General features: G+C 38.8%; 1 protein-coding gene and 1 pseudogene across 2 annotated transcripts in view; one reads left to right on the top strand and one right to left on the bottom strand.

Moving 5' to 3' along the window:
• The window catches only part of Thsd7a (thrombospondin type 1 domain containing 7A), a 388,294-nt gene that overhangs the window by 150,040 nt on the left and 214,837 nt on the right, over positions 1-23,417 (top strand). For both annotated transcript variants that reach the window (XM_021190560.2, XM_029534932.1), the window contains exon 2: positions 19,283-20,114. In XM_021190560.2, the coding sequence (XP_021046219.1) occupies positions 19,283-20,114 (832 nt within the window). The remainder of the gene's footprint in view (positions 1-19,282; positions 20,115-23,417) is intronic.
• Positions 4,803-5,908, bottom strand: LOC110316043 (annotated as a pseudogene).

Genomic DNA, 23,417 nt, shown 5'->3' with positions numbered 1-23,417 from the left:
ATATATTTTCATATACTTTAATGACATTCTTACACTTCAGTGGGAACTGCATCAGGAGCACGACAGCATGTGGGTCATCAACTGGCTTGAAATCTTCCTACAGAAAAGAATGAAATCATGAACAGTCGAGGACACAGAGGAGATGCATGTGAAAGCATTTAGGACAGGTCACATTAGAGACCTTCCTAAAAGCAAACCACACGCTGAGAATAGGCAAGTTCACTATGATGAGATCTTAAGGACATCCTAAAATGCGCTACACTAACCTTCAGTTTACCTGCCCTCATTTCGTGACAGTTCACTGATTTGGGTTTCCTATTTTCTCCTATTTCTCAGTTCAGCGCCTTACTTACCATCTGGTTATATTCCCCATGTCTAGGACTCCCCACACACTGCTGTGATTCAACAGTGTGAGGTCAACAGAACCTCACCCTGCCATTTCTACCTTTCAATCAGAGCACCGGGTCCACAGACCTGTTGGTTACCTACATAGATCAAGTATCTTTTCCCTTCCTCCAGTTTTTTCTACCCTGATTATAGTCACATAGCCCATTCTCCTGTTTTTAAAGAATACCTTAAATCAAGCTGTATGGTGAAGAACAATTAGAAGACTACATTCCAACAGCCTATGTTTTCTTATCCCCTCTCGAAAACAACTACAGCAAATTATGTAAAATTTATCGCATGGCATTTTTACCACTTAGGTAACAAATTTTACCACCAAATTTGCTGAGATTTTCTGACTAACAATTAATTCTTTTCATGTTAATGTACATGTGTATTTTGGTTTTGTTTGAGATGACAATGTCCCTAGGTAGATAAATTGGTTTGGGAATTGAGATCTTCTTGGCACTCTCCTAACCCTGATATGTGCAGTTTGGGCACTTTTTTGTTATATTCCTTGTCACACTTTTTAAATGATGATAAAAATAAACTTATTTTTCCAAGTCAAAATCTACTCTACTTTTCTAATAGTCATAACATTATGACCTGCAGAAAAGAACTAAACTAATTAGAATGGATATTTCTTTTTCAACTGACATTGTTATAACTGGTCATGTATAGTCATTCTATAATTTCAGAACACTGTGATTTGAGCCTTTAGAAGAATACTTCTTAGTTATAAAAAGTGAAGAGAAACATATAACTAAACAATTAGAGGTCAAGAATCTCTCTCTCTCAGAACCAAGCTCATATGAGTTCACAGAGACTGAGCAGGTCTAGGACATGCACGGGTCTTCACCAGGTCCTCTGTGTGTATGTATTATATTTCAGTTAGTGTTTTTATGGGATTTTTGAGTGAGCAAATGAATGGGTCTCTGACTCTTGCCCTTCTCTTGGGCTCATTCCCTTCTGTTAGCTTGTCTTATCAAAATTAAAGTTAATGGGACAGTTTTTGTTTTATCTTATTATATTTTATTTTTATGTTTTATTATTATCTCTAAGAAGTCTGTTCTTTTCTAGCGAGTGACAGAGAGAGTGGATCTGGATGGAAGAAAGGTGGGTGGAAACTGGGAGAAGACAGACGACACCATAATCAGGGTATAGTGTGTGTGTGTGTGTGTGTGTGTGTGTGTGTGTGTGTGTGTGTGTGTGTATTTGGTCTTAATGATGTTTTTACTGACCAATGTCTCCTGCTTTAGTCACCAAAATTGAAAAACTATAGGGTAAAAGTAAAATAAATATTAAATGGCTGGGAATATCTTTATTAAAATATAGATAAACTAATTGTGGACTGAAATATCAAAATACGTATATAAAATCAGGACAGTACCTTTGTAGAACAGTATTAAAATGTTTGTCTATTTTGATAATAAATAAGGTGAGACTATTCTACTGAAAGTTGCAATCTTCCTCAACATAATTCCTTGATAAGTTGAAGTACTTGCATTCAGATCTTTAGCATAACGTCTACTTATTAGCTTTCCTTCCATCCTATAATTTGAACTGGTGATTAATCTTAGAAAACTTGCTTGACTTTTACCCACCATAGAAATATCAATCTAAGTTCTAGCAGATATTTCCAAGTCTTTAATGATATAACTTATTACTTGAAACTCTACATTCAATTTCCTTGTCATGTGGAATTTGGAAAATTTAATTTAACTCAGCCAAGTTAATTGCACATACAGATAATATAAAAATTGCATCTACAAACACTCATTTATCTACCAGATAGCATGCTGAAATTTTAATGTGTCAAATACTTTAATCATTTACTTCTATTGTTAAAACGTTTAACACATGGTGATAGAAATTATGTGGACGTTATAAAAATACACAGCGATGGATATGGCTGTCGATTAACATAATCACAAAAGTTTTATTTATTATATCATAAACCCATAGCTCTCAGATTTTTAAATGTGAATAGTCAGCCTTCAAGAAGCTTTTGTATTGTTCTTCGTAACAGTTTTTTCTAGTGAAGGAAGACTTACTCCAATGCCCAAAAGAGTAAAATGTCATTTATTTATATTCTTTTTACTCCTCATCCTTATTAATTAGTATATAACTTTGGTCCTGCTTAATAGGAGTGGTTTATTATATATATATATATATATATATATATATATATATATATATATATATACACACACACACACACACACACCAGTAAATTAGCTTTATAAGACATGAAATGGAAAAGATATGTGAAGGAGCAAGTAATGAAAATGTTTCTAAGTGTGTAATGAAAACATCATAAAAGTCCACGGCACTCACTTCCACCTGAGTTTTAGGATCTCTGTAGAAACCATGGCTACGATTTTGAATTACCGGTTAAAATTCTATTATGGCTCTTTAGACGTGCAATTGCCAATGGAACATCATCAGAAGTTAAAGTTAGGGTATACTATTTCTAATGATTACCTACTTAAATACTGAGCACCAGAGTAAGATGAAAGTTGTTGCATATTAGAGTTGCTCGGGGCCTCTTCCTGTGTTTAATAAGACAGAGAAAAATCTATTAGATTTATAACTAGGCCTTCCTTTTTGCTGGAAGGTCTCAAATAAATTGCCTTAAGGTTTAAAGAACTTTAGAATTCCCTAAGGCTTCAAACTTGGCAGTCACTCTCTAACTTTCATGTAAGTTGCTAGGTCATTAAAGGGTCTGTAGATTTCAAAGTATTGTAAATATGTGTGTAAAGTGTGACCTAGTGCTTATTGTAATAACATACGCACATATAGTGAAAGTATATATAAAGTGTACACCGCACTTATTTACAATTTTGTCATATTAGAATGAATAATTCTTGCGTCTTGCGACTCATGCTACTACATTACCATTATCACTTTCCATGTTCACAATGGTTTCATCATGGCAAACTGAAGTCCTGTATTCATCAGTCAATAATCCCCTGTATTTGCCTACCCTTAAGCAACAGTATCATCCATGTTACCTTCTTTCTACAGATGTACGGTAGTTCAAATTTACAGGGTCATATAAAATTTGCCCTGTTAAGAGCAACTATTATGAATCTCTCAGAAATATTTTCCTTTAAGACCTTACTGGAAGCTAACTATAGGACTATCATGTATCTTCCAAATGTCTCCTCAGCATCCTTTTCATTACAGATTCTTCCCACTATCCATCTCCTCTAACAGGACAAGTTTATGCCTTACATTTTCGCTTATGGTGACATAATTCCAATAGATATTATAATGTCAGTGATAGTTGCTATAAATTGATGCAAGGTGATGGCATTGTTCTCATTACATTATGTAGTAACCCAACAGTTGATTGTATCACATGGTTTCTACCAACAATGGGACAATGGTATGTTGTCATCCAAGTTGACATTTATCGTGGATATTGTTTTGCCTCTTGTGTCAACAGTGCCTTTATCAGCATGGGACTACAGAACTTGGTGGATACCTGAATACTTGGCCCTGAGTCTTATGTGGGTTTAGTATTGCTTAATTCAATAGAATACATATGAGAGTAAAAAGATGTGACAATTGGCAATGACAGTGAAAAAGCCACTAGTATTCCTACTCATCTCATTATCTAAAAATAGATATCTTAATTATAGTACTAATATAACTTATTAAAGAGATAAGCTTAGAAAATTTGTACAATTGGAGACACACAGGATGCACTGAACAAAATGATGTTTTACTATTTTTTTTAACTTTAAACAAAGTCTTATTACACAAAGGTTGTCACATAATTGGATAATTCTCTACTTTGTACACAATCATTCCCACCCTCCACAGAATGGCTGCTTCTGAACCTCTAATGTGGTGACACAGTGCTACAGTCCTTACGCTAACAGAACAGTAGAGATGCCTCAGTGATGTAAGTTGAAAGCATGACATGATAATAGGGCTCTTGCACCCAGCATCAGGAATATACAAATGTCAGCAGTAAACCATTATACATTGTCAATGGAAACCAGTAACTGAGAGTTACAGTGATCAGCCAGCCTTCTCTTCAGTCATTTTCTCAGGAGTTATCAGTGAGGAACCTTCCTTGAGCTTTCTGTCACAGTTCATTGGTAAGGGCAAAGCACTATTCTAGGAGTTAGAACATGCCACCTCCCATACCCACTCCCATTCCACCCATTGCACCCATTTCATGGTTCTTATTTTCTTTAGGGATTTCTGTCACTACAGCTTTGGCTGCAACTAGCAAGGAGGCCACCCCAGCAGCATCTAGTAAGGCAGTTCTTACAACCTTTGTTGGATCAATGATTCCCTTTTCCACCATGTCCACAAAATCGCCAAGCATGGCATCATAACCATCTTCGGAGGAACTCTGCAGAATTTTCTCAACTATGAAAGATCCTTCAACTCCTCCATTCTTAGCAATTGTCATTGCGGGAATTTTTTGCTTTCAATAGCATGGTACCATCTTTGGTGACAATCATCTTTCCAACTTTTTCTAAGTCATGAGCTTGAACATCTTCAAGATTTAGATTCAAGCACTTTTCTCCAAACACTGAACCACCATTAGCAATAGCCATATCTTTAAGCTGGTTCTTCCTATTTTCCACAAACCCTGAAGCTATGATTGCTACAACCTGAAGACCAACTTTGAGCCTCTTTGAAACTGGTGGGTGTAGAGCTTCTCTGTCAACATCTTTAGTGATGATGACCAAGGACTGGCAATTTCAAGAGCAGGTACAATAAGTTGGACACTAGAAAATTTCTTTTCACTCAAGAGAACATGAGCATCTTGGGATTCACATTTCTGACCTTTTGATATGTTAATAAAATATGGGGAAATATATTCTCTACCAAACTTCTGCCTCAATAATTTCTAGCTCATCATTCCATCCTTCCCTGTGATGACACTCTTTCTTCCAACTTTGTTCATTGTATCCAAAATGATGTTTTCAATGACTTTGTCTCCATTTGCAGGACTTGTACCAACCTGAGAAATTTCTTCAGGGGTTGCCACAGGTTCAGAATGTTTCTTAAGTACAACAATTAGAGCATCAACATTCCCAAAATCACTCCTCTTCGGATTTCCACTGGATTAGCCCCTTTGCTGATCTTCTCAGAGCCGACGTTGGCAATAGACAGTGCCAGAAAAACAGCAGTGGTAGTTCCATTCCCAGCCTTTTCATTAATGTTATTGGCAACATCCTGAACAAGTTTAGCACTGGTATTTTTTATTTATCCTTTAGATCAATTGGTTCTGTGATAGCTACCCCATCCTTTAAATCAATTGACTCTGTGATAGTGACCCTATCATTTCTTAATTTGGGACTTCCCCAACTCTGTTCAATGATCATAATTTTGCCCTTTGGCCCCTTACAGCATCGGCTAAAAGGTCTACATCTTGACGCATTAAGGCTCAAGCATCCTTACCAGAATTTACATCTTTGGCATAGGCCCAAGTGAAATGAGGAGCCAGTGTGTACACTGGTCTCATCTGGGGAAGAACTGTGGGCAGTCAGAGCATTTCTACTGGGTGGGGGAAGCATAACAGGTGAGGGGGTGAATGAGGGACCAAACACAGAACCAAGGCTTCACTATTGATGTAGATATATGTGGATGAAACTTCAAGGGTCTGTCTGGGGATATAACTCAGTTCATAAAGTGCTTACTGCATGAGCATAAACACCTAAAGTTTATCTCCAGTACCTATGTGTATATCAGGCACAATTGTGGAGGCAGGAAAATCTATGAAGATCATTGACTGGACATCCTAGCTAAACTAGTTAGCTTCAGGTTCAGTGTCAGACTCCATTTCAAAAACCTGAGGTAGACAGTGATGGAGGAAGATACCCAGACGATACCCAGATGGAGGAAGAGGCTCAGAATTGAACTCTGCCTCCAAATATATGCACATTTATAGGATATAAAAAATACACAGAGTATACACATGATACATAGGGTTGCTCATGCACTTGTGCATGGGCAAACACACACACACACAGATAGATAGATAGATAGATAGATAGATAGATAGATAGATAGATAGATGGTGTAACATTATTGACATTACAAATATAATTTTTCAATAGCCACTTTGGGAATGCCCAAATTTAAATTCTATGGTATTGGAAGACAGCTCCAGTGGGAAAAGTCGTGCTTACAAAACCTGAGCTGGCCACCTGTTTGAGAGTGAGCCTATGGTTTGTTTTGGTTTAACAAGCATAATGAAGGTTCCTGGATGATGAAGGAACAAAAAAAGTCAGCAATTTCCTTTGTGCTACTTCAAGCAAATTGACAGACAGCAATACGAGTTGTGCTGGTCAGCTGCATAGAATATATAATGATCTAGGGGACAAGTATAAGGTCTGTAAGGAAGGTTCTACCCTGGGTTAAAAGAAGTAGGAAAAACTCATTACTGGTATGGCCAGTTCAATTCCACGGGCTACACTTTTATAATAAATATAATAAAGGAAACAAACTGAGCACCAGAATGTATGACTTTCTGTTTCCCCGACTGTGTGGCCAGAGGTGTCATGGCACCAGCAGGTGTCATGCCTTCCCAACCCTGACAGACTATACCTGTCAATCTGTGAGCCTGAAAAAACCCTGCCTTCCTTAAGTTGTTTCGTTGGGTATTAAGAAGAGTAACTATAGGAGGAACAATGATATGAACTAACCAGTACCCCCAGAGCTGTGTCTCTAGTTGCATATGTAGCAGAGGATGGCCTAGTCAGCCATCAATGGGAAGAGAGGCCCCTAGGTCTTGCAAACTTTAAATGCCCCAGTACGGGGGAACACCAGGACCAGAAAGCAGGAGTGGGTGGATTGGGGAGCAGGGCAGGGAGAAGGTATAGGGGGCTTTGAGGCTATCATTTGAAATGTAAATGAAGAAAATATCTAATAAAAAATAAATTTATAAAAAAAGAAGAAGAGTAACTAATAGGAGAGCCCAAGAAGAGTTCTTTAGTTCTCATGTCCTGTGGACTGACAGATAGTTCTATAATGTATTTCATGAAGCATTCATGAAGAAAATCTGTAGAGGCAAAACCAGCCACCTATAGTGGAAACTTTAATTGCACATGTTTGTATTGACTTTCCCTTAACGCCCCTTTCCAGTTTTACTCTGTGCCTCATTCCACAGCCATGGAATAATGCGAAAATAAGCCATGTCTTTGCTTCAAGTTCTGCTTTCAATAAATAGAAGAGAGCACATACTTTTCCAATTTGATTAATAATCACTATATAATCAGGGATTTATACTATGGATGCTCATTTTTTTGTATATTTAATTAAAAAAACAAAACAAAACGAAATAGCCTCCCATGCACTGTACTGGGACCACAGTTTCCTCTGCCTCCACTGTTCTCACCCCACATTTCCTGTTCCCCAGATCCTTCTCTCATGTGTTTGTGTGTGTGTGTGTGTGTGTGTGTGTGTGTGTGTGTGTGTGTGTATTCTTCAGCACACACACACACACACACACACACACAAACTGTTAGAATGATCATTTACTGTGGTGCAGTGATCAGATGGACTTCTACATATTTTATTGAAAAAAAATCAGTTTGCAACATGAATTTTATTTTTTTAAATTGTCAAATGCTTTGACCCTCTTATTTGCTTAAAGAGAGAGTAGCTTACCAAGACTATCCTTGCTTTGACTAGGCATAAATACAAATTCCAGTTATAAAAAATTGGGGAAGTGAAGGATCTGGAAAACATCGTCACAGAAGGGTGAGAATCTTTTTACATGAGAAAAAGGTACTCACTTCCTTGTAATGATATTTCATTTTTCATGAGAAGGTGGGAATAAATGGCATAATTCATTTGATACTATATTTCATCAAAGTAGAGTCCCGAGCCCAGCAGACTGAGTAATTGTCTCAGGGATCAAACATGGTAGGTTCTAAAAATAGGTTATTGTATTTAGTAATTGTTAAACAGATTTCCTAGTTCCTGGTTTTCATTCCTTTTCTCATCAGATTTAAGTGTGTTCCCATTTTGAACACTTAATTTGATACTCTTATAATTTTTATGGGAGTTTAATTACTTATTGAAGATGAAAGCACATTTGACTTCCACAGTAATCGCTCCTTATCCACCAAACTGATTTGTCATTTGAGAGTTAGACTTTAAATTAAATTTAATAAAATTAAAATCCAAGTTAAAGGAGCTATGAGCCCTCCTCCTCCTACTCTTCGCCTTCCTCCTTCTCCTTTTCTCTTTTAAAGAAAACACACTCATACAATACATCCAGACCATAGTTTTCCCTCCCTCCACCCTTCCCCGATCCTTCTCTCTACCTCAGATCCACTGCTCCTCTGTTTCCTCTGCAGTAAGCACCTTGCCACATAAAGGCAACAACCAGACAGGACAAAAGGAGATACAATCAGACAAGGCCAAAGCCCTCATACTGAGGCTGTGTAAGGCAACCCAAGAGCAGACAAAAGAGTAAGCAGTCCCCTTACTCTTTAAGGAAGGAGTCCCACCCATACAGCAAGCTAACAGCCTTACCAGAGTCACAGACGACTTGTGTATTTATGGCTATGAAGATATTTCAAGGCAATTGAGGCACGAACAATTTTGTCTTTTACACCAAATCTTTTGGCATGTTCCAGGGAGTACAAGGCATACAAGATTGCATTTCTGTTCTGAAGAACATCCTGGCAATCTCAGAGAAGGTTTCATGCCGTTTTGGGGGGGGGGGGACATAACAGTACTCAAAGGACTAGAGTGAAAATAAACCAAGTGTGGGTAGGAGGTGAAATAAACATAGCATCACGCCAGCAGGAATCCACATTTGGAGTAACAGTTATCGAGAGGAGAGAGGGATTTCTTCATAAATTGCCAGGGCTAATTGGTACACTTCCCATGGGCACATCATGCGGAAGAGCTGGAAATTGCAAAGCTTTGAGTGAAATTGTATGTCTACTCTACCACACACTCAGTCTTAGTATTCTTTCTAATACCAAACTGATCGGAAAATATCTGTCCCTTGAGAGACTGATAAATGGAGCCATGACACAGTGATGGAGCAAAGTATTACATAAGCATAGGTTAGGTATAAACATGGAAAAGTAGATTAAGTGACTGTGAGTTCTTAAATCTGTGTGTACATAGAGAAATGAAATTATTTTGTATAATATTATGAGATGTAAATAACGATTATGAAACAAATTATATGCTAATCCTGTATAGATATGGGGATGTATGTAATTGCCCAGTAGGTTGACAACAACATATGAAGTTATTTAGGATTGAGAAAGACATTCTCTATTTAGCAGCAATTCCCTATATTTTTTATATGCTCTGCTTTAGTAAAAACCAAATGGATATACTTCTGCTGTCTGTTAATCTTAGAACATAATACTTTATAGCAAATAAGACATGGGAATCTGTGCATAACAAAGCTCAGGAAATGCTCTTTGACCTTGTGCTAAGCAGGACATGCTAGTCTTGAATCACCTTCAGGAGGGAAAACATATTGTCTCATTTGAAAGATGCAGATATATTTAGCCAAATAAGAACCTGCCTCATTTAAGAGTTTTATAGCAAACACAAATGGAGAGTAGTTTGCATAATGTTCTTGTGTTCCTTTAATCGTGTTTATCTTTTATAAGGCTCTTTAGAACAGGTGCTGGCCACCTGTCAATTACATGATTTTTATGGACTCAACCTTTTACTGGTCTAATGCCCTTGACATATAAAATCAACAGTCTTAGAAGAAGAGAGTGTTCAACTTGTTAAGACAACCGCTAATTCTGCATTTAGTAGTTAGTCTTTTATCAAGTGAAACAGAGATATTTGAATCACATGAAGAAGATGCATTATAAATTTCTCTCTAGTAAAGTAAAATAATCTATTTTTTCTGAATTTTTTCAAAGTTGGTATACAGCTGCATTTTATATACTAGCTGCATGGAAACCAAGCCAAATACCATTCACATAATTTTTTTTGTCTCAAGGTTACTTAATTTTACATGCATTCTACTTGGAAATATTTCTTTTGTAATTGTATTAATGAATAAATGCTTTGGGACTACAAATAGTTGCTTTAACTTATTTTTGGTAAAATAAGATAACTAATGTTTCTCTCCACATTTGCATAAAATCTGTCAAGCTCAGTTTTTTTTTCACATATTTATTGACCTACATCCTAGACAGATTATTGTACGATAGTGAATAAACATAGTCCTACAAATCTGTACACAGGGAGACATTTCTATTCATAAAGCATCCAAGCCTTAAAGGAGAAAGCTGTTTATTATTCATTTGTCCAATTAGATTCCAACTTCCTCTAAATTATCATGAACAAAGAGAAATGAAGCAGGTTTCAACCCATAGGAAATTCTTCTTGCTCTTGTTAGAAAGCACACACAAACCCCAGCTATTTCTACATCTTCTCACTCATGGTAATGTTAGCTGTGGGGCTAACTCTTAACCTTTGTGCAGAGATATTTGATGCTGTGTGTCACTGCCTCACATCATGCTTGGCAGTGAACTTTGTGTCTCCCTTAGTAGACTTTGCATATGTTGTTTTCAAGCTGTATTTTAAACCATGTGTGCTCTTAGAAACAGAGGAGCTAATTGGGTTGACTATGCTTGGTTGTCAAAAGCAATTTTAGATGTGGTCTTCATTCTAGGCAGTGTGTGATTATTTCAAGGCTGCTCGGAGGGCATAAGTAGACAGCCATTCATTGGGTATAGTGTGGTGAAAATCGGATCTTTCATGAGAGTACTTAATTGGACACAATGCAATACCCAAGGTGCAATGAAAAGATAAGACAGCAGTTAGAGCCTGCAAGGTGGATGAGTTCTTTCAATAATGATTGTATCGCCACTTCTGATTTTGCATTTACCCTCACGCATGTTTTCCTTTAGGTTCACTATAGGTCTCTATATAGGTCTCTGTTGCACTTTCATAGAATATGCTATCATCTAGTTCTCAGAGTGAGTATGTGTAATACTGAACAGTATTGTCTGTGAGGAGTCACTTAGTCAGAATCTGTACTAGATATGAGCTATATTTGCCTTCATGATGTCCCTTTGTTTAGTGATTGAAATATATTGAAAAAGAAATACAAACTGTGGAATACAACTAGTTGTCCATTAAATTAGTGCTAGTGCAAAGTTTATATTCACACATATAATCAAACATATGTGAAAGATGATACACATACATGTATGATATTAAATACATCCAAAAGTAAAATCAAGGACACATTGTATGCTTATGTGAGTGTCCTTATATACCAGGGGACCACATACAATAAATATATACAGTGGGAATTTTTAATTAAAAATTTAACAGAAGAATATTCAACAAAAATGTTCTTTCCTTTCTAGTAAGTTAGATTCATAATAAATGATGTCATATGTTTCTGTGCATCAAAGCATCACCTAGAAATTTTTAAAATTCCATTGTTCAATAACTTATTTTCATTGACTGTTGTGTAGATATCTTATGAGTTGAGACATTCACTCCTGAGCAATAGAGAATCATGCAACTCAGGAAAGTAAAGGAACTTGATCTAAAAGCTCAGAAAGTTATAATGCTTACAGAACTGCTGCTCATCTTCTTAAAAGCTTTTTTTAAAATAAAAAATAATATAATAAATTTGAATTATATTTTCCCAATTCATATCCTCCCCACCACCTACCTACCCATCTTTACGTTCTCTCTCTTTCTCTATCTCCCCCTCACTTGCTGTTTCTCTCACTCAACAAGACACAAACAAAAAACAAAACCAAGAAGCATAAGCACAACCCACCCCACAGAAACACAGAAACAAAAATCAAAATACATAATCGAAACTCTATTAAACACGAAATGCCAAAACAAAGCAAAATAAGGTTAAATACTGTAAAAGATCATTTAGGCCATTTTGAGTTGGTCAACTACTCATGAGCCTAGGCTTAACCTAAAGTGTGTTTTACAAATACAGTGAGACTCCATTGGAGAAACCTGACTTTGCCCTTGCCATTGGGTATCAATTGCAGGTAACTTCTTATGGGTGGGGGCCTGGGTTTACTTCCTCTGTGCTAGGACCCCTTATGCATACTGGCAACCTCTTTGTAAGCTCATATGAGTATCAGTTCTGTTGTGTCTAGAGGATATTGTTGCTTTGGAGCCGTTCATCCCTTCTGGCTACTACAGTCTTTCTCTTCCACATAAACCCTAAACCTTGAGAGGAGAGCTTGAAGAAGACATCCAGTCATCCAGTTTATGACTCTGTGCTTCAAATTGTCTCACCTGTTTCACCTTGTGTAGCTGTGGGTCATCCATTGCAAGAAGAAACTTCTCTAATGACGGCTGTTGCGATGCTCCTTTGGCAGAAAAATAGTATTTAAATGTTATTGGAATAACTAACCTCCTTCTAATTAGAATTCCATGAGACAGAATAACTACCTGACACTGTTAATGTGGCTAAGAACCTGAGACTTGACAGATCATGGGCCTTGGAGAAAACTTACTATTATTATTCTGCTCTAGGACCATATAGATCGTGCCCAATATTATGTGAGCTGTAAATGACAGCTAGCAAGCAGAAACCCGCTTATTTGACGAGCAGTCTGCAAGGTGGGCAGAGAACTCTAGCGATGTAGTTGGATGAGGTTTGTAGTAATGAAGCTCTTTGTGGGTCGTCCATGTATACTTCTAATAGTAACTCCAGTGAATTAGTTCACCAAACTAGCCTTGGATGGAACCATTTCTCTGGTCTTTCATCGGTGCCCTATCTGAGGGGAATCAATTTTCATTCATGTCTCTTTATGAAAAGGAGTGTACAAACCCAATTAACCAAAAGTCTTTACAATCAACACTATGGGTATTTTCTACAAAATACTTCTTTTGGCTTTACTCTGGGAATAAAAATATTAAACATTAATTAATTGGTCTAATCTCATAATTATTGACAAGGATGGAAAATAATGATACATCAAAAAATTCTCAGCCAGGTGTTTTCACACACATCATTTTATTTTATTTTATTTTATTTTATTAGATATTTTCTTTATTTACATTTCAAATGCTATCCTGAAAGTTCCCCATACCCTCCTCCCGCCCTGCTCCCCTACCCACCCACTCCCACTTCTTGGCCCTGGACTTCCCCTGTGCTGGGTCATATAAAGTTTGCAAGACCAAGGGGCCTCTTTTCCCAATGATGGCCGATTAGGCCATCTTCTGCTACATATGCAGCTAGAGACACGAGCTCTGGGGGGTACTGGTTACTTCATATTGTTGTTCCACCTATAGGGTTGCAGACCCCTTCAGCTCCTTGGGTACTTTCTCTAGCTCCTCCATTGGGGGCCCTGTGTTCCATCCTATAGATGACTGTGAGCATCCACTTCTGTATTTGCTAGACACTGGCATAGCCTCATATGAGACAGCTATATCAGGGTCCCTTCAGCAAAATCTTACTGGCATATGCAATAGTGTCTGTGTTTGGTGACTGATTATGGGATGGATCCCCGGGTGAGGTAGTCTCTGGATAGTCCATCCTTTTGTCTTAGCTCCAAACTTTGTCTCTGTAACTCCTTTCATGGTTAGTTTGTTCCCTATTCTAAGGAGGAATGAAGTATCCACACATTGGTCTTCCTTCTTCTTGGTTTTCTTGTGTTTTGCAAATTGTATCTTGGGTATTCTAAGTTTCTGGACTAATATCTACTTACAAGTGAGTGCACATCTAGTGACTTCTTTTGTGGTTGGGTTACCTCACTAAGGATGATATCCTCCAGATATATCCATTTGCCTAAGAATTTCATAAATTCATTGTTTTTAATAACTGAGTAGTACTCCATTGTGTAAATGTACCACATTTTCTTGATCCATTCCTCTGTTGAGGGACATTTGGGTTCTTTCCAGCTTCTGGCTATTATAAATAAGGCTGCTATGAACAGTGTTCACACACATCTTTAATCCAAGCATTTGGGAGGCAGAGATAGGTTGATCTCTTGTGAGTTCAAGGACAGCCTGGTCTTAAATGTGAGTTCCAGGACAGCCAGTGGTAGACAAAGAAACCATGAAAAGAAAAAGAAAAGACAACAGAAAGTAAAGAAGGAAGGAAGGAGAGAGAAAGGGAGAGAGGAAGGGAGGGGAGGGGGGGGAGAGGGAAAGTGAGAGGGAAAGTGAGAGGGAGAGAGACAGAGACAGAGACAGAGAGACAGAGAGAAATTATCTTGTGTTTTCATTTAGATTCTGAGTTAGCACAAGGCACCCATGCTTTAAAATACCAACGGAACAGCATGTAGTTTAGCCTTGAGTCTAATATAAATGTACCTTCCTTTGGGAAATAGGATAACAGTTTTGTTCAAACACAATGGAGAGAGGAAACTAAAATTAAAGCTATGTGGAGTTAATTCTAAAGTTTTATACGTTCTATAAAGTTTCCTTATTAACATGCATTTATGATTCTCAGAATATTTTGCAAGTATCTAAGAAATCATCACACGTTGTATTAGTCAGGGTTCTCTAGAGTCACAGAACTTACAGATAGTCTCTATGTAGTAAAGGAATTTATTGATGACTTACAGTCTGCAGTCCAAATCCCAACAATGGTTCAGTAGTAGCTGTGAATGGAAGTCCAAGGATCTAGCAGTTGCTGAGTCCCACGCAGCAAGAAGGCGAAAGAGCGAGAGCTCAACTCCCTTCTTCCAATGTCCTTATATGGTCCCCAGCAGAAGGTGTAGCCCTGATTAAAGGTGTGTGCCACCACACCTTTAATCCCAGATTTCCTTGGACTCGGAGATCTCCCTGTCTTAATCTTCTGGATTCAATCACCACTGTGTCTCAAGATCTCCATACCAAGATCCAGATCAGAAACTTCTATCTCCCAGCTTCCAAATTAGGTTCACTGGTGAGCCTTCCAATTCTGGATTGTAGTTCATTTCAAATATAGTCAAGTTGACAACCAGGAATAGCCACTACAATCCACCCCTTGTCAACTTGACACAAATAATATCTCATGTTCACATGAAACAATAACAAGGTAGTGAATACGCCTAACATGGTATAACTATCCCTCGTACAATCGCAATCGCATTTGTGAAACAGTAACAAGGTTGTGAATACGCCTAACATGATATAACTATCCCTCGTACAATCGCAATCGCATTTGTGAAACAGTAACAAGGTTGTGAATACGCCTAACATGATATAACTATCCATCGTACAATCGCAAATGCATTTTGCAAATTTACAATGGGGCAATGTCCCTTGGGAACATCCTTTTAGTGTCTCAAATACAAATTGATGTTGAAAGAAAGACAAATGCATTCGTTAGCAAAATAAGACAGGAGCATTCATATTACTTTATAATCCTCGTTTCTGCAACTGATTACGTGGCCTTAAGTGGTATTTATAACTACCTTCCTCTACTACCCATTCTGTATTTCCTTCACCTTCGGCAAGTACCTCAGCAGGTCTTGGCTCTTTTCCTGGAGGATTGACCCATACCTTCATTGCCTAAGCTTGGCTAATCTGGGTCTTGCTTTGTAGATTGGCCTTGAACGCAGAGATCAGCATGCCTGACTCCTGGAATTAAAGGTGTGTACCACCATGCCNGGATCTAAATTTAGCTGGGTAGGATCTTGCCCCAAGGCCCCACTCCCTTAATCTGTTATCTCCTAGAACACAGGATTTTGCTCCATTTCACTTCCTGATACTCCTTTAATATCCGAACCATATATTTTATATTTTTTCTTTCTAAGCTTGCTATGCTTGTTCAAACTTCTCTTTGTGAGACTTAACCAGAGAACAAAGTCTCTGCTGGGCTTTTCTGAAACTTCCTTTGTCAATGCAATTAATGCAATGAATCCAAGTCTCTTCACCTTAGCCTCAGGCAGACTTTTCAGGCAAGGACAAAAAGTAGTCACATTCTTCACCAAAATACCACAGAAACAGTCTCTAGGCCACATTCTGAAATTCTTCTCCTTTGAAATCTCTTGGGCCAGGTCAACACAGTTCAAGTTACTCTCAGCAACAAAGTCTTCCATATTCCTACTAGGATGACCCATTAAGCCACATTTAAAGCATTCCACTGTGTTCCAAATCCAAAGTCCCAAAATCCACATTCTTTCAAATAAAAGCATGGTCAGGCCTATCACAGCAATACCCCACTCCTGGTACCAACTTCTGTATTAGTCAGGGTTCTCTAGAGTCACAGAACTTACAGATAGTCTCTATGTAGTAAAGGAATTTATTGATGACTTACAGTCTGCAGTCCAAATCCCAACAATGGTTCAGTAGTAGCTGTGAATGGAAGTCCAAGGATCTAGCAGTTGCTGAGTCCCACGCAGCAAGAAGGCGAAAGAGCGAGAGCTCAACTCCCTTCTTCCAATGTCCTTATATGGTCCCCAGCAGAAGGTGTAGCCCTGATTAAAGGTGTGTGCCACCACACCTTTAATCCCAGATTTCCTTGGACTCGGAGATCTCCCTGTCTTAATCTTCTGGATTCAATCACCACTGTGTCTCAAGATCTCCATACCAAGATCCAGATCAGAAACTTCTATCTCCCAGCTTCCAAATTAGGTTCACTGGTGAGCCTTCCAATTCTGGATTGTAGTTCATTTCAAATATAGTCAAGTTGACAACCAGGAATAGCCACTACACACGTATTGTAGGAAAATATTCAGAGACAAAGTAAAATTAAGACTAAAATGTCATTCATTGGGTACTTAATGTTGACACTTTCAACAAAGTCACTGTCCTTGTTTGTAGAGTATTCATATCAACATCTAGGAAGGCTATTTTCTGAAATTTATTTTAAGTACTTTTACAATTTTACGTATTAATTTAATGAAATAGAATTTGGGTAGACCAAGTCTAATACTATTTTAAGTGAAAAGATGACTAATTAGCCCAACATTTCAGATAAAAATCATGCTTCTGTTTACAATTTTATTGTGTCACTTGTAAGAAAGACCACATCATCAAACATCTTTTTGGCTAAATAAACGTAGATACTATAAACACATTCTTTGTATTTCTTCTCCTTTAGATAATGGTGTTCTTCACAGAGTGCAGCATTGTCACGTAAACCTGTAAACTTAGGCTTTATTGGAGTCAAAATGTCACAAGAGTTGGGTCTGAAATGCAGCTGGTTTTATGGTTCATTCAAGATGTGAATTTAGAGAACCAGCCGGTTTCCGGTCCCATTTTTCTGAGGCACAGAATGAGTCCTTTGCCTAGTTTAATGGTTTTCACTTTTTTTTCCCTTGAGCATCTTGCAGACAAAACCTTATGCCTAATCTAGATATGGATAAAAATAAGTGTGAAGCCAGACCTTTTCTTATGAAAGTAGGGCTAAGGGAAAAAGGCAGCAAATGTGTGTATGCTTGTGTGTGTGTGTGCGTGTGTGTGTGTGTGTGTGTGTGCCTGCCTGCCTGCCTGTCTGTCCGTCTGCTTGCCTGTCTTAGGGAACCTCATGACCATCATGTGAAACTTACCCCCTAAGGACTTGTTAACTACAATCCTCGTCTTCATGACAACATTTTGAAAATCATGTTTTTATGTGATCTTTGTGTTTATTTGCCATTCTAAAATGTATATTTAATTTAATACACTGGAATTTGTAAACACCATGAAAACAGTCTGAATTGTCTTAGAAAAAGAAATAAATAAGACAGGTACACTTGGTGCCTTTTCCAGTCAATCTCAAAAGGCTTCCACTAGCAGCAGCCAGACATTATGCAGAAAGCATCTAATTTCGAGGTCCCATCAGACCTCTGAGCTTGAACCTCTAGGAACCTGAAAGGAAAGGACGAGTGTAAGAGTCACAGGGGTTGAGGACACCAGGAGAGCAGGGCCCACCAAATCAATTGAGCAGGTCCCAAATGTGCTCACGGAAACTGAAGCAGTGAAGATGGGGCCTGCACGACTCTGGACCAGGTCCTCTGTATATAAGTCATGGCCACTAGCACAGTGTTTCTCTGAAAAGAAAATGTGAGGGAGGGGTGGAAAGAGGACAAAGTGTAATAAATGTGGTTGAATGTATTGTGTGAGCGAACAATCTATTTGCAGCAGGAAGAAAGGAAGGAAGATAGAAAGAAAGAAAGAAAGAAAGAAAGAAAGAAAGATGCATGCCTACTTTAAAAAATGTTCTAGAATAGCACACCCCCTTTCATACTCAAACAACTGACTCAAGTGACCCATAAAATACCAACTTATTCGTATTTAACAAACGAATTAACTGAAAGAAATCAAAGTCATTGCTCAACACAAAGGTCAGATGACTAAGAAGTTTTGTCTTTTAGCTTATTAAATGTCTTCACTCAGTTCACTGAGGCTTCTTTTTTATTTATGGCAAGTGCCCTTTCAAAAAAGGTTTTTGATTTCTCAGCTTTAGTTACCATGAAGTTCCAGTTTAAATTCTATCAGCAACACTGTACACAGCCATCATACTTCTCCTGTCGTAGCCTGCAACAATAAAAAAGCAGGTGAGGGAGAGCGTTTTCTGCAAAATAGTTAATTGCCCAGACAGAGAAAGCCTGGAGGAAAAGGCTTTTATGAGGGGGCTATTTTCTTTACCACTTACTAAAGCAGAGTTCAGGGTGTGAGGCAAGAGTAATGGGTTTTCACCGTGACTAGTTTCTGATGCCCTTTATGAGCAACAATCTCTATCTACCTGAAATAAAGGAAATGAATCAAAGCAAACTTTTAGCAATCCCAAAGGGGCCCGAAGTGAAATTGCCCCAGCTGTTACCTTATATAGACTCCTTGACACAGTTCCCTCTTGTGAAAGTACTCAGGGACGAGCGTTACTTTCCAGTCGTCTCGTTCAGAGACCTACTTTATAAGATGTCGGGGAGTTAATGTACTAAGGCTAGAGATGTCTTTCTAAAATGGGAAAAGCATGTCACTTGCTTCCTGCAGCCCTGCTAACTCTTGTGCTGTTTTATAGGTCCCTGGGGACGGTGCATGGGCGATGACTGTGGACCGGGTGGCATCCAGACTCGGGCTGTGTGGTGTGCTCACGTGGAAGGCTGGACAACGTTACATACGAACTGCAAGCAGGCTGTGAGACCAAGTAACCAGCAAAATTGTTTCAAAGTGTGTGACTGGCACAAGGAGTTGTACGACTGGAGGCTGGGACCCTGGGATCGGTGTCAGCCTGTGATTTCGAAAAGCCTCGAGAAAGCACGAGAATGCGTGAAGGGGGAGGAAGGCATCCAGGTGAGAGAGATAATGTGCATCCAGAAGGACAAGGACATTCCGGCAGAGGACATCATCTGCGAGTACTTTGAACCGAAGCCCCTCCTGGAACAGGCCTGCCTCATCCCTTGCCAGAAAGACTGCATCGTGTCCGAGTTCTCGCCCTGGTCCGAGTGTTCCAGGACCTGTGGCAGTGGCCTGCAGCACCGCACGAGGCACGTGGTTGCACCGCCACAGTATGGAGGCTCTGGCTGTCCCAACCTCACCGAGTTTCAGGTGTGCCAGTCCAACCCCTGCGAGGAGGATGAGAGCTTGTATAGCTTGCAGGTGGGGCCCTGGAGCGCATGCTCAGTACCACACTCACGGCAAGCCAGGCAAGCCAGGCGTCGTGGCAAGAACAAGGAGAGGGAAAAGGAGAGAGGAAAAGCAGTGAAGGACCCAGAGGCCCGTGAGCTCATCAAGAAGAAGAGAAACAGAAACAGACAAAACAGACAGGAGAACAGATACTGGGACATCCAGATTGGCTATCAGACCCGGGACGTGATGTGCTTAAACAGGACTGGGAAATCTGCAGACCTCAGGTAAAGTCTAATTACGAATGATTCTCCATGACAAAATACAGCTTGTTAGGGAGGACACATGAGTAGAGCACTTGGTTAGCATCTGTGAGGCCCAAAGTTCAGTTCCCAGCACCGCAAAGAAAGAACAACACTGCTTCTTTAAGCAGTTTGTTTTTTTTTTTTTTTTTTTTTTTTTCCCCTCCAAGAAAAGAAAGTAAAATTATCTGGAGCTTAGAGTATTGGGATTTTGAATACAGATATTTATCTGAGTGAGTTAATCGAATAAGGCACACTTGTAATCTCTCCCAAGTTTATAGCATTTTCAGAATTACCCTATAAACAAAACCTGCTCTTAACAACTACCTGGGGAACCATACCTAAGAATAATATTCTCTCACATTTTATAAAACGAAGTAACTCTCTCCAGAGAAGCAAATTGCTCGCAGCAGAAAGTAAGGTCGTAGCAGGGATTTAACCAGGAGTGGCCTAGCTTTGAAAATGTAATTAATTGGCAGCATTTCCTAGATGGAAATCATTTGGCAGATTATCTTCTGGTACGTAATGACTACATTATGAGAGGCTACCTCATGTACGATTCATTTGTTGTGAAACTGTTATTCATTAAGGATGATAGGAAAGATGCAGTGTTCTCTGGATTGGCTAAAGTTTGCTCTTAGATAAGCCAGACTATCTGGGAGTGGCTTGTCTGCATCATTTGCATAATTGCCTTTCCTGAAATATGTATGAAGTTACAATTTGGACTGAACCTAAGAAATTATAGCATCATCACTCAGAGCTTTATATCCCATTTATTGTAGTGGTGACATTGGGAGTGCCATCTTCTTTATCATGCAGTCTGTTCCCTTGATTAAACCCATAAGATAAACGTCACTGATGCCTAGACCCCATAAGGCTTTGGTGAGCAGCTGGAGACTGTTTCGTCTGGCCCCTGGACATCTTGCAAAGATGACAGTTTCCTGTTTACTTTGGAGGTTGGAGACCTAATAGATTGTGTGGGATGCCTGCTGCTTCCTCAAGTAACTGACTGCTTTATTTTTTTTCCCAAGCTCTCTATCCTTCCTTCACTTGTTCCGGTTTATTGACTTGATCACTGTGTGTTTTCAGATATTGGTGAAGAGCTCTTTGGAAGAGGGTTATAGCTTAAGTGAATGAGTAAATAAAATGGCAGGATCCATTCATAGAACTAAAAACCTTTCTCTCATAATACTCTTGTTCTGGCTGCCTATTATTTTAGTTCATCCTTTTGTGGTGGTAGATTCTGACCCTTGGACTGTACTTCTGCTGGGCAAGCAGTCTGCCACTGATCTACCTGCAGTCCTACGTGCTGTTTGGAGACTACTTGCCTCTCTTTCCCTCCTTTAATCCATATATTTTAATTTCAGCTGCAGAGCTCACATTACCCCTTCATAGCACCTTCCCAATCCTGCTACTTTGCTGACTGCATCTGTTTTCCTGGCCTCTGTTCACCAGGTTCCAGTGTGTGTGTGTGTGTGTGTGTGTGTGTGTGTTTGAACCTCCATACTGATGCATTTCAATCCACTTCTATGGCTCTTTTCTGACAGTCTTTTCTCTGATGGATGGCTTCAATCCTTTCCCCTGGAGTAGTAGTTATCTTTGTGGCTTTGCTTCCTCTGAGCAAGTGAAGGGCAACGCTGAGCTGACTCCTGCTGTCACTGGGTTAGTATTCAGTAGAGGTTTAATTTAGTATTGACTACTTGATTAAAAGTGTAGTGAGGTGTATAACTTCCATTGCATCAAGCCTAATACTCATATCAGTTGTATGAATTAGGCAAATACACTTAAAATGTAAGGAATTTTGTCAACCACTTGCATCCTTACCTACATTTTGTTCAAACTTTATACTACTTTATACTACTACGAATTACCGAAGAACAACAAATCATGGATGTAATCATTGAATTTAAAATATCTTTCATCTCATTCTTTCTTTATAATATAAGAAGTTGAAATAATCATTGAATAAGACTAGCAATCGTTCCCTCCAGTAGCTAAAAGGACTTAGCTAAATCAGCCTAAGAATCTTTGGGAACTTCTCTATAAACCAGTAAAATGTTTCAAAGAATTGCTGCTAATTTGCCTAAATTGCAAAACTATACACTCTGCTTTTAAATCAACATTAATCAGTAGAGGTCAGAACTGTAACCACAGCTCAGTGTTTCTTAGATATAATCTTTTTTCTTTAATCCTTTTTTACAGTCCAGACTTCATCCATCTCCTGGTCTGCCCTTGACTGCTCCCCATCCCATACCTCCTTTCCCCCTCCCTTGTGTATCCAAGAGGATGTCCCTACCCCTCCACCCCCATATCACCAGGCCCATCTTCTCTCAATGAGGCCAGACAATGGCCATAAGAAAGTGTCAGTTTCAGACCCCCACTAATGCAGAAGTTTTGAACAGTGTGGTAGTCAGATGTAACCTAGATAAGAAACTTGGACATCCGTTGTGTCTTGCTCCTCCATGAACCCTTAAAACCTCCACAGATGCCTGAGTTCTCACTGTTAGAGAAATAATATGCTTCCTTGGTCAGAATTCACTCTGCACACTTAGAAATTAGTAATGGGAGAAGCTTTTTTAAAATTGTGTGATCTGTCTTTGGCTAATGCTCAAAGTGGAACTGGCTTCAAATAGACTTTACTGACTTATATGCATACAAGCTAAGCTTGTGCATTCCACATACACTATCATCCTTAAATCTTTCCTCTCCCATCCCCAGTCTACATTTTGAACCTTTAAACAGAAGCAAGAGGGTGCAAATCTGTCCATGCAGGAAAATGGACAATTTACACAGCAAATATAATAGCCAAAAAAATGTCTTACATATACTAATATTCTTGTTGTTTTGAATAGTTGTTACCCAGGGTCATCTTGCAACCTGGCAGAATAATGCTTTTCCTAATAAGAGTACAAGGGACTTAATGGCAGGTCAGGACTTAATGGTGGTTGTGACCCTGAGCTTAGAGGCATGTTCTTTGATATGTGAATGGGCCTAATGGCTGGTTGTATGTCAGGGTTGTCTCCTTTTGTTATGGGAATGGAGCCTAATTAAAGGTTCATCTTCTGTATAAATGTTAGCAGAAACTTCAATTGTACAAATTTCTCAGTTTCTAACAAACCTGGTTAGGGTTAGCACAGTATTAATCTTCTAGTCTTATTGGAGGCTGTGCTCTTTAGCTAAATACTACTGCATATAACAATATTTCCTAAGCAAGTTTATTAGCAAATCCTTTATAGCATCCATTTTACAACTTCAAGTTTCTCCTGCATCAAAGGGAATGGCATTTCC

This window comes from Mus pahari, chromosome 2 (assembly GCF_900095145.1).
Source record: "Mus pahari chromosome 2, PAHARI_EIJ_v1.1, whole genome shotgun sequence".
In the NCBI taxonomy this organism is placed as follows: Eukaryota; Metazoa; Chordata; class Mammalia; order Rodentia; family Muridae; genus Mus; species Mus pahari.
The sequence above is the reverse complement of the archived record's forward strand: the minus strand, read 5'-3'. Positions and strand labels throughout refer to the sequence as shown.